This window comes from Squalius cephalus, assembly GCF_949319135.1.
Source record: "Squalius cephalus genome assembly, chromosome: 24".
Taxonomy (NCBI): Eukaryota; Metazoa; Chordata; class Actinopteri; order Cypriniformes; family Leuciscidae; genus Squalius; species Squalius cephalus.
In genome coordinates, this window is record NC_137145.1 from 27,569,683 (window position 1) to 27,582,517 (window position 12,835).

Consider the following 12,835-nt stretch of genomic DNA (forward strand, 5'->3'; position numbering starts at 1 on the left):
GGAAACTTCTCTCAGGATGACAGTGCATCGCTGCACACTGCTAAAAGTGGCAGAGCTGATCAAAAAAAAAAAAAAAAAAAACCTGGGGAGAAAAAAGGAAAGGGAAGGAGAACCGAGAGTGGAAGCCTGGCAGTCCTCCAGCCATTATAATTCTTCAAGCTCTCAAAGTCACGGTGGAGAGCAGATAGTATTACTGGCGATCATCTTTCTGTGGAAGGGTATCGGCTAGTCTGTGTGGAGACTCTGACCTTGAGATGGAGCAGAGCCAATAGGAAGTGTCCTCCTCACTGCAGCAACACTGCATTATCACACACTCGTGTGCCGACGCCACTCATGCGCGCTGGTCATAGCGTTCGGATTTTACACAGTAATTGACAGGCAGCTTCAAAGGGGCGTCTGCGTCACTATCAGCGCCCATCTCGGGTTAGTTATGCTTTCAGGGCTTAGTCACAGGAGTGTGCAGCACGACCGACAAGATACAACACGTCTGCTTACTATACTACATCCTACACATCCGACTCTTACCTCACGGGGAAACAAGTTGCTTAACAATTTATGTTCTTTGATCCTGACTGTCAGGGGTACACACATAACCTTTTTCATTATTCAAGGCAGATACTGCATTTTGAGACATAACTAGACCTAAACTTAAACTTTTAACATTTTCATGCCCCCCAAAGTGAACACAGAGTGTACTTACATGTCTTTGGAACAATTTCGTTAGATTCCAGAGTTGTATATTGGTTTGCATTGGTGGCATTCTGGACAGGTTTGGAGGTGCTCTTGGGTTTGGGTGGAGACACAGAGTTGATGTGAACAGTCACTGCTGCAGTGGGTGTTAAAACAGCCACTTTAGATGAGGAGACCTCGACGGGGCCGGCCGTGGACCCCCCCTCCACAAACACCTTGGGCTGTCCCGGGACAGACGGGCTGGCCGTGGAAGCGGAGACTGATACCGGATTCTGAGTAAAGTCCGAGTTTATTACAGGATCATGTCCTATGCGTTTGAGATCAAGGTGGGTGGGTGGCTCGTATTCAAAGATCTTGTCCACGAAGACCCACTTGAGGCCGGCGGTGCAGAGAGCCAGGCTCAGCAAGCAGGCCAGGATAGGCAAGATGCAGATCTTCTCCGAGCGCACGCAGTTACTCACGCGCTCCAGATCCAGGCACACACAGCAAGGCAAAGGCACGCATCCCGAAGAACCTTGCTCGCCGTCTCCCGGCACGTCCTCCTCCGCCTCCTCGGGCGTCTCTTTCGTGGAGACCTCGGATAGCGCTTCTGAAGGAGCCTCTTGAGACGCGAGCCCGGCCGAGATGTCCTCCGACTGCATCTCTCCCTCCGGTTCTGTGTGTCAGGATCAGACGAGCAGCAGAGCTCGCTCTACTGCCTCATGAAGTGATCTCTCCATTATCAGGAGAGGGGGAAGGGACTCGGACACGATGCTCAACTGACTGACTAACCTCGTTACTAAAGAGGAAGAGGAAGACTTCTAATTTCTGTCGCCCAGGTCGCGCTCACGGTCTCCACAGGAGCAGGAGGAAAAACACCGGCAGCGAGGCTATAAATAAGACATGTGTTCGGGAAGCAGTGTGTGTGAGCACCCCGGGGAGGATCCGCCTCGGAGCGAGTCGAGAGGTCCGGAGAGAGTTGAGTGCTCACCTGGGGGCAGGGCTGAGGATCACGCTGTCCGAAACGCCCGAATCATCCGCAGGCTGCAGGTGTGTGTCCCATCAAAGCACCGGCTCCTTGGAGCAAGAGCCGGTCGTTACAGACTTGCACGCAGAGGCACACGGAAGGACGAGGAGATCGGAGTGAAGATTACACACACTCCTTCCTACACCCCTCCTCTTTCTCTCTCTCCGTATCCATCACACCAACACACACGCTCTGTCTGGTGGCTCTCTCCTCTCACACTACGAACACAAAGCAGAGAGTCGGGCAAGTCTGCACTTGATCCAATTAGGAAGAACGGCAGCGAATGAGACAGTCTCTCTCTCTCTCTCTCTCTCTCTCTCTCTCTCTCTCTCTGTCATTGATTCTGCTGTGGATGAGGATAGAGTTGTATCACACACACACACACACACTGATGGGACGCTTTCTCAGGGGAATATGCTGATATTCTTTCTATTAGTGGTCGAGTGATATGTTTTTTTAATGGGTAATAACCAATACTGTATCTATAAGGCAGGGTGGGCGATGGTAGTAGACACAATTACAATATATATATATGCATGAGTAGGTAGTTAGACTTTTTTTTTAAGATTTCAGGTTACAACTGATATGAATGTATGAGATAAAATGTGTATTTAAGTGCTGCACACCATTTTTGCTTCATTTATGTAACAATGACACTGTAAAATAAAGTGTTACCGAATTTTTTTTAAACGACAAATATTCATAGCTTTCATTAAATCAATATGAGCCCATAAAACTGCATGCATAATAATTATAAAATAATTCAAAAACTGTTGTTTAAAATAGTTTTAGATAAAGCATTTTATACCACACAACATTTCATCAACTTTCCAAATGATAATAATATTTCATATTACAAATTTGAGGAGATCTGAAGTCTAATGCTTAAACTTTTGGTAGACGTTGTAACTGACTTTAAGATTTTATGTATTATCTTTACTTAAAAAACACTGCAGATAATAACAGCGCTGATAATAAATGAGAAGAAGACATGAATGGATGTTCAAATTGAATAAATTTTATATGGATGATAAATTGATTTGTTTGAGTAATGTGAGTATATATTCAGTTTGCCCTTTACTGTGGTATAATCACATTTGCCTCCACATGCTGCAGGAACGCTGACTCAGGGGCCGAGGGATCGCGGGCGGGCCAGAACCCCCATCCAGGACCAATAAATACTGAATGAGGAACAGACTCCAGAGGGAATACTGTGCGGCCACACCGGAAATCAGTGTGCTTTCATTTAATGAGGCGTTTTCTTTACACGTCAGCTGTGCTAACACACAATGTAAGAACAAGGGCTTTACTAATGAACTGTTTCTGTCACTATTATGTAGTTCAAGTCGTTCAGTAGCCTTTCATTGCCATTAGATTCATTTGCTTCCGTGATCTCAAATTGAAGCCAATTTCACAGTTAACACAGTGTGATTTATCTTGAAGGCCATTATATAATGGGAGCGTAAAGTGATTATATAAAAAAAGGCTGAATGATGCTCAATATGAAACATGCCAAATATTACAAAGATAAAACAGGCTAATAAATTAAGGCACATTGAAACTAAACTTCTAAGCCTCAGTTTTGTTTCAGTTAAGCTTAAGATGCTCTTTTTTTTTTTTATGAATTTTAATTTTATTTTAAATTTTCATGACATTGTCCCCCCACAAATTACTTTTGATAATAATTATCATCAGATTTTCATCACTATAATACAAACATTTTCTTATTAAAATCATCTTAAATTAAACGTACAATAAACAAAACTATTAGTTTTTTTGCTTTACAGTATTCAGAATTTACATCATCACAAAAATGTCACAAAAAATGTCATTTTCTTTGTGCAAAACATATTTTTTGTTTTAATTTTGGGATAAAATATGACTTGACAGGTTTCATTTTCATTCACCTGTTTGAAACATGAGGGTCTCCAAATCCTAACCCAGACAGAGGCCATCTGTGTGACAGATTAGTCAGATTCAGATTCAGACTCATCGCTGTCTGCGTACGTTTCTGAATGATGTTTAAATGATGACGTTCAAACTCACTCTTTTACGCACACAAATATACACATTGCTTTCCACTAGCATTAACTAAGCTGTCCCACACTGACGTGGACGGATGACTTGTTACCATTATCAGATGAGCTGGGATTAGTGACCACACAACACGTGGCATTGAGCAAGAGCCCCCGCAGGGGTAAATGAAGCAGATACTGAGGGCTTTAAGTCCCCTCAGGCCTGTTAAGCTGTCCCACGTCTCATTGCCATTAGGCTGGGAATCAAATGTACACGAGGTGTGTGTATGCGGCGGGGTCATAAGGTCAGGTCAACAGTCGTGACCCCTCAACTCTCACAGCAGAGAGGAAGTGGACTCGCATTATATGGACAGATGCTAATGTCCTACTCAGGAACAACTGAAGAGAAACTCATACACATTCCTTCTTAAAAGAATGTTTAACATGTTTCCAAACACAGTTTAGAGACAGCTGTGACGTGAAACCGCTACTGTAACACCAGATCTGCTTGGTGAAGGAGGACACCAGATTCAGAAAGCTACTTTTTAAAATAAGCTACCCCATAGGACTAGGATTGTCATTTTTAATATGTACATATTAAATATATAAAGAAATGAAATCAACACACTGAAGGGAAAAAGCATACGGCTATATCATTTTCATCAGGACAATGACAACACATGTAGAAAATTAGAGAATGATGGAAAATTTACAATCCATTCTGTCAAAATGACATTTAAAGATTATATGTAGCATAACCTCATATAATAGATATACTGTAGATATGAAGGTCATTGGCTTAATAATGTGGGATAGGTGCCAAAAAGGGTCCCAAGCGTGCCAAAATGAACAAGTCATCAAAGTCAAAGTCAAGACAAAATTGTGTTTGTTTTCTAGTGGCTAAAGATCTGTTTGTTAGGGTGTTAGTATTATATCTAAGTATAATAAACACTAAATGTTATATTGCTCACATAGTAAAGATCAATGCATTCAGAGTTACTATGATAAACAGTACAATAAAAACTATGAACGCAGAAAAATGCAAACAAACGAGTATTCAAAATGTGAAATGAGGTAAACTCTAAATCCTCCTTAGAGGAAGGTGAATGAATTATTTAGGGCTGAAATGCGGAATCAGAGATGTGACCTGGAAGAGTCTGTGATCGGTAAGGTGAAGCATGGGTTTGGCAGGTGAAGGGTTACTGCTGCATTAGGAGATGAGACGCTTCTCATGCCAAACACGTCAAGGCAAGAGTTTTATTAACAAACACGGAACAAGGTCTCGGCACCAATTCAATAACGGTGCCTTTCTCTGCTGACGCACCAACACTGAGGAGCTTTTACAGAAATAGAGAGGCCTTTTCTCCTGTGCTGTCATGAGCAGAGAGGCTGGAGTCAGACACACACACACAGCGTCACGTCTGACTGTGTGTTCATGCCCTCACCTCCAACAGCCCGCCCGACTGGAGCCGCTGCGCAGGACCATCCATCTCACACACACACTTAAACACACACACTCTCTCTCTCTCTACTGAATGACTTCCCAAGAGAAGGCCATAATAAAACAAATAATTTCATTTCACAAAACTCTATATCGGCTAATGAATCAGAAGCACCCACACATTCACAGAAAAAAAGCTCACTTCCGCGTCGCAACATAAGGTGACTATGACCAACAGTATCGGCTTGAGCATCAAACTAGAAATAAAAATCTAATTCATTTCATTCATGTTTCTATCCATTATTTCAAGGCCAAAATAGATAAACAATGAAAGAAACGGCAGCGATCTCTCTTGAAGCCCTTTACTGAAGCATTAGTCAGTTTATAATGGTAATGATGCTTCTATAAAGCCAAACTCTGGAGATCTTGCTGCAGTGCGCAGCACTCAGTGTGCTGTAATTATTCATGCGTTCTGGAGGTGCAGTGTGTTCCCTCCTCAGAGCTGTTCCCAAACGGCTTTCAGTGGGAAGAGTGTGGCGTGACAGAGACCACTAAAGACAAAGAGCTTGTCTGCACTGGTCCACTGCAGTAACTCCTCCGCACCTACAGTACTGTAACCCTGACTCACATCACGTCAAGCATCACTATAGAGGGAATCGTGTGCATTGACGTGACTTTCCTGCGGGATCACGCCTCATTTGCCAGACTGAGTGGCAGAAGAGCTGCTGCGTGACTGGATTTAATAGTGGAAACTGAGAAAATGCCAGTAAAACTAATTATTATCAGTTTAAACTAAAGGCTGGTCTCAATATAGTGTTCCTTACAATTGACCAAAGATCCAGTGATCCGTGGATATTGACATGCAGCAGGAATCGTGTTTCCTGACATTTATATGAGCCTGATTTTGACGCCGGGGAAATACATAAAGCAAATTTGCCTGTGAACGCTTCATATAAATACAATATAGGTCTAAATCCGAGTGATCACTTAGTGTTATATATATCAGTTCATGTTTTTATCACTATACAGTAATTAATTTGTTGCCTAGATGCTGCATTAGTGGAGAACAGCATTATATTATCAGTATATAAGGCTGAGAGGACGCTAACATTGGTAGTATCTCAAGAAGTTAAAACAATGTGACAAAAACAGGCGTACATCTGACCCAAATGTTTACTGTCAAGATTGTTGCCATCTATTTGCATTATTTTATATCCAGCTGGTCACTTTCATGCATTTATTAGCCAAAGAAGTAGCATATTTAAAGCTAGTTCTGTCATGGCAACTCTCGGAGAGATTGGCAAGGTAATGGATAAGGCGATGTTAGTGTATTTGGTGGAATAGATCTGCCACACTGCAACTGAGAATGGCTACTGCAAAAACATTACTGCCAATATATTCACAGACATGCTGCTGCTGCTGCACATGTAATATACATGAAATAACGTAGCAGATGTATGCAGGTGGAGCTGGGCAAGGAGGAGGGAGACTGCTAACAGCAACACTTCCAGTATTTGCATGTTGAGCCGCAGCTCTTTGGCCACTGATGCAACACTGAGAGTTTTTAAAATGGATACTGAATGAAAACAAACATAATGCTCCACGTAATTGTATTATTTAAAAAAAGTTAAAGGGGTGGTTGATTATGATTTCACTTTTTTAACTTAGTAGTGTGTAATGTTGCTGTTTGAGCATAAACAACACAACATCTGCAAAGTTACGACACTCAAAGTTCAAAGCAAAGGGAGATAATTGCTTTTAAAGAAATTGCTTTTTAAGGACTACAACAAACGGCTGGTTGGGACTACACAACATTCCTCCCGGTTAGTGACATCACCAACCCCAGAATTTACATAAACCCCGCCCCCTGAACACGATTTATAGATTATCAAGACAGAATATGCTAATCAATGACTAGAAGATAACTCCACATCAGCTTCATAAATTCATCAACTAATCATTCAGAAATGTCCTGTTGCTTCTACATGTTGTCACTTCTTCTTGAGTCTATCCATCTTTGTCTGACTCTGGTTTGAACATAAAAGGCTAAAAGTTTTTGAAATTTTCAGTGCATGTGTGTGTGAGGTAAAAGGACACGAGCCGTTGAAGCTCCGCCCCCTGTGCTGGGAGCAGCAGCTCATTTGCATTTAAAGGAACACACACAAAATGGTGCGTTTTTGCTCACCCTCAAAAAGGGACAGTTTTAACATGCGATATAAAAATATCTGTGGAGTATTTTGAGCTAAAACTTCACATACACACTCTGGGGACATTAAATACTTATTTTACATCTTGTGAGAAGGGCATTATACCACCCCTTTACCAACTATAGTTATAGTTTATATTTACAGATAACTACTAGTTATCGTTATCAGTAAAATCCACTATCGGTCGACCTCTACCCTAGCAACTGCACAGTGAGGCCTTGGCAACCACCCAGCACAACACTGGTGAACCACCAAGATGTTCTTCACTCAGATCCGGTTTGGCCTTCAACATTTACTGTATTTCTCTAATCTCTTGTTATCCCCTCATATTTTGTCTATCACTAAACGGCAGTCCTCCACAGACCTGTCTAGACACTGTAATTGAAACCTGACCTGTTCAGATGACCACTTACAAAAACATTCAGACAGAAAATGTAATGAATGATACTGGATCCAAATACCACACATATGACATCTTTGGAGTCTTATCCTGCAGTACAGCTGGACTTTACTGATCCAGACCACACGACAGCAGAAACATCTACGCATGAGCTCATAAGGAGCTCTGCTGAGACAAAACACACATGAAAACGGCCCTAAAATGTCACTCATAATTGTTTTACATGGGGCCATGATGTCATTTCAGCATTTTTCGGTGCTAGTGTGTGATTTTATTGCGGTCCAAAAACGGAAATGTCAGTATTTTCCTCCCACCTCCCATTAGAAAGTTCCCGGACAAATGACCAACTGTTTTTTTACATCCACCAGCATTGTGTGGAAATCTAATTCCCATCTGAACTTTCTTTTGAGTTTATGTGGAGGTCTTGACCACTGCTGGAGGCACAAACGATGCTTGCTTCAGAGAAACTAAGGCCCTGTTCACACCTGGTGTTAAGATGTGTTTTGGTCGATCGGATCTCAAGTGGACGATGTTAAATACAGGTGTAAACAGGGTCTAAAACGCTTGTCCACTCTTGACCACTTCCAGAAGCAGTTGAAAACGCATTTGACCGGATTGCTTTCATAGTGTAAACGCTCATGTGATCTAATGTGTTCAAACAGCCACTAAAGACCATCTTCTCTCCGTCTACTGGCCTAACGCGTGAACATTATGGGAAACGCTCTAGCCAGACGGGACTTACACTTTAACGGATGGAGACCCAAGTTTAGTTTGAAGATGAAAAACAAACCAAGCACAATGTTCTCTCATCATTCCTGATTTCTAACACACTCACTGTGTTCGGCTGGTCTTCGGCTTTCAGAGCAGAAATAAAGCTGATGTTCTCCGTATGTTTTTCTGTTGTCTCCGGTTGGATTCATATTTAAATTGCGCAAGTTTATTTGTCCATTAGATCGAAAGATCTGAAAAATAACATACATTTACTCGCCATAGGCCCTCACCTCGAAGACGGATCAAAACACCAGGTGTAAACGGGAATGTGTCTCTCGTCTACTTGTGATCCGATCGATCAAAGCGCATCTTCATACCAGGTGTGAACAGGCCAGGTGTGTATGCACACATGAAATGTTTTGAGATTGACGAGTGAACAGAGATATATTTGTGGAGAGATTATTAAAGACAGCTCCATTTTAAAATGTGGTTGTGGTAAATATCAAAATCTGGTGTACAGAATGAGACTAAACCCTTACTGTAAAAGATGAGTGGCATCTATATTTAGCTTTGTATATCTTAGCAAAACGAAACAAAAGCACAATTCTATTCACAATTCTAAGGAAGTCTATTCTTCAATGAGATCCATCATCAGCTCTGTGGATGGGACCTTAATTGTGATAAAAAGGTGGTCCTTGAAAAGCATGCTGAAAGACATGTGATCAACTGCAATATAATACCAGACGTGCCATCAGTGCAATGGAGAGACGCAGTTTCCTTGAAATGGGTCAAATGAGAAGCTTTGATGAATTTGGTGGAAGTCCATGAGGAAGAGTCTAATGGTGGCCGGCGGTCTCACGTTACCAGAGAGGACCGCTTTCATGGAGAACCTGAGGGGAAACTACTCCGACTAAATCCCACAAATCAATAAAGTGTAAATGCAGATCCATACGTTCAGAGATTCTGCCTTGGATTTAGGGTTTCGTTCAGTTCCGGGTACGACTGTAAGCTCTGTCTCTAACTCACAGACAATAACTGACCACCATCACCACTGTTGAACACCATATCCTCTCTACAAAGCCTTAAAGTACGGTTAAATGAGGTCTTTAAAAGTCTGGCCCCCTCAGCTGAAATCTCGCTCATGTTTGTGGAGGGATATTCGAAACGGGACTGCATGCGTTTGCATTTTATTGTGCATTTCGCAGAGAAGCAGCGCAATGAGCACAGCATGTTAAACAACGTCAACTTAGTTTAACATCCTAAAATCATGCGCTACAATGAGCAATCCTGCATGAGAGAAATCTGCCACAGCAATGATCTGAGCTCTGTCAGATAACCTGATTCTTTACCAGGTTTGTAAGGCATCAATATCAGGACATTTACAGTAATTTACATTAACAGACTGGCCGGTCGTTGCTGTTCTAATGCCTGAGGGAAGACACAGAAGACCTTGTACTTTTCTCTTTTGGCAATCATTCAAATGCACTGCTCACTAATTGAAAAAAGGCATTAAGAGGCCAGATGACAGAGCAGAAAACTGATCATTTTTGCAATGTTGCGACTGAGCTGGAGAAACCCCATTTAGCTTTCAGGAGCTATTCATGACCCGCTGTTTTTGATCCAGTAAATTATCAATATCACAATTGAGGCTGTGTTACATTTGTGGATGTAAATAAGAACGAGTTAAGTAGATTTGATATTTTTCTGTGGTGTTTCAACATGCAAAATTCCCCACAATGCTACAGTGTTTTTGGCTGTTGAAGTGCATATGTTTACTACATACTTCTACTATGTAAGAACTGTTGAGTGCATGAAGTGTCCAACATTCCTGATAAATAAGAGCATCATCCGGGTGCCTGAAGTGCACTTTGACCTGAAGGACACACTGATATTCTGGTCTTCAGAAGACAGAACTTCTAAAGCACATAAAGTTGCTTGGAATCAATGTATTTAAGGCGAGACACTACAGGTGAATAGGGTAAAATTTTAAAATAATAGATATCACCATGAAACTTCCTCAGTTGATTACTTTCACAAGTATATAAAAAAAATGTATTACAAGTTTTAGAAATTTGTATGTTTAATTATGCAAATTAGGCATTATCTCATTAAATATGCACGATTTTGCATATATTTTCGGTAGATAGATCTGAACATATGATAAAGCCAGGTGAAAAATTATTTTTTCATTTTGTTTACAAACAAGATGAAAATTAAAACTCAGAGGGATTTCAGGATATATGCTTTCATTACCTAGGAAATCAAAATATACTGTCCATAGCCATAAAAAATAGATTTTCACCATATTTTTTTGATTACAATGTCACATAAATCAGGCCAGGAATTATTTATTAACAAATCCCTCTGAAAATATCTTCAGAATACTGCTAAGTGTATAACTGGAAAGTTTGGTGTACATAGGTGCTACATAGGCTGAGATGTTTCTACTGGAGAATGACAAAAACTCATTTTGAGAAAACGGCAGTTAAAGATTTAAATAGCTCTAAATGAGAAATCGTCGTAGCTTTAAATCCCCCTTTGGACATTCACGATTGGTTACTGATAGAAAGGAAATGCCCATATTTGGGTTACATAGCGTTGTGCAGGAGACTCAGAGCTTCACAGTGATACCGGTCATGACAGACTTCAGTAAACAGACGGAGCTCGGCGTGTCGCGTTGTAATGCTAACTTCCTGGTAAATTCGGGAGAAACTTACAGCCGCAAGTAAACAAAATGTAATAAAATAAACATCTTAATGTATATTTTCATCGTTTTCTTTATAGCAGCTTGAAAGAACACATATTGAAGGAGTAAACTAGCCCAAAATCTCAAAATTGACCACTGCATGAAAATCGATGTTTTTGCCTGCCGTGTCTCGCCTTAAGTCTTAAACAAGTTTAACCCACAGAAACTGACCTTGTGTTGCACAGAGGAGATGAGATGCTCTAGATGATTATGATATCAATGTGAGCTTTTAAATGAATGAAGAATTAAAGTTAGAGTGAAAACATCAATATATTTAAAATGACAACAAAAAACTATAATCCTCAAAGACATAGGGGATACGAAAAAGATATGCAATGCCACACAAGGACTCAAAATCTTTTTGAGATTTGTTCATTTACAAGAACAGTCCAAACGAATGACTCAGGCTTTCCAAAGCTACATGAGGTCTGAGGACGAGCCGATTCCCCTCTATTGAATCAGACTTGACAACCTTACATATGAGAGACAAATGAGCCATTTAGGATGAAGAGAATCATGAGAACGAACAAACTTTCCAAGGTTACACGAGAAGGAGGACCGTTTAAGACGAAGCGTACCAGTGCTACATATAAGAGAGAGCCGACAGTATCTCAAATGTGACATTAAAGACAGCATTTGTTGAGCAACACCACTAATCACTCCTCGCACTGCATTCATAGAAATTGTGGTTGTGTGGAAAATGCAATGATGTTATATGTATTTGTAAAAATGCACTTCACAAACTATATATAGAGAACAGATGTGGTGATTTTGCAGTTTCCATTAGTATCTTCTGTCTTCACTTTGGGTGGGTCGGGGTCACCCTGGCCCTTCTGTGGCCTCGCCACCAATTTACACATTATTGATTTGAATGCTAGAGAAAAGGATGCATTCTTACTTTTGCTGATGGTTAGGCTCGCTGTAGTATTTGTTTTTCCAAGGTTGTTGACTGCCTCACAGGTGTATAAACCAGCATCTCCCTCTGTGGACTTCCTGATCAATAGCTCGGATATTTTCCCCCTGTGGAAAGTTACATAATGCTGGTTGTTTATACTGCAATTCAAGATAAACATTAGCAACGTATGCATCATCATGAGTAATATCGGAGTATTTCTTCTCAAAACTGCAACACTGTCCTCAAGGTTACGAATTTAATGAGGAGGGAGAACCTCAGCACAGGCCTGGTTGGTTTTACTGGGTTCAACTTTGACAAACACCTGGCCACATACTGTACGCCACACGGCAGATATCCGTTACGCTAAATGCAAAAATAACACTTCTGACTTAATATTCTCTGAAGCCAAATCTTCATTCAGCTTGAGCAAAACAATTCTATATTTAAACAGTAGGAACTTACTTTTTCCTTTCCCTAATCTTTATGCTTTTGGGTTTGTTTTTGCCTGTGAGTTCTTGCCCATTCTTGTACCACTTTAGGCTGGGCGCTGGGTTTCCCGCCACGATCTGACACTTAAATACAGTCTTTTTCCCATCCTGCACGGTCACGCTCCGCAGGTCCTTTAACTTGGGTTCGGCTGAAACAAAGACACAAAACAGAAGACAGAAATTACCCACAGTGATAAAACTTCAAATATTATAAGTTAACTTATAACTTATTAGTA

The 12,835-nt window shown here is 41.0% G+C and overlaps 1 protein-coding gene across 12 annotated transcripts in view; it reads right to left on the minus strand.

The window, feature by feature from the left end:
• The window catches only part of nrg1 (neuregulin 1), an 87,193-nt gene that overhangs the window by 38,473 nt on the left and 35,885 nt on the right, over positions 1–12,835 (minus strand). For 9 of the 12 annotated variants that reach the window (XM_079862240.1, XM_079862244.1, XM_079862248.1 and 6 more), the window contains exons 2-3: positions 12,574–12,748; positions 12,115–12,236 (exon numbers count right to left, since the gene is read on the minus strand). In XM_079862240.1, coding sequence (XP_079718366.1) covers positions 12,115–12,236; positions 12,574–12,748 — 297 coding nt within the window. Of the gene's footprint in view, positions 1–700; positions 1,919–12,114; positions 12,237–12,573; positions 12,749–12,835 lie in introns of those variants that run through there. The other 3 variants (XM_079862250.1, XM_079862249.1, XM_079862251.1) reach the window with 2 other exon arrangements.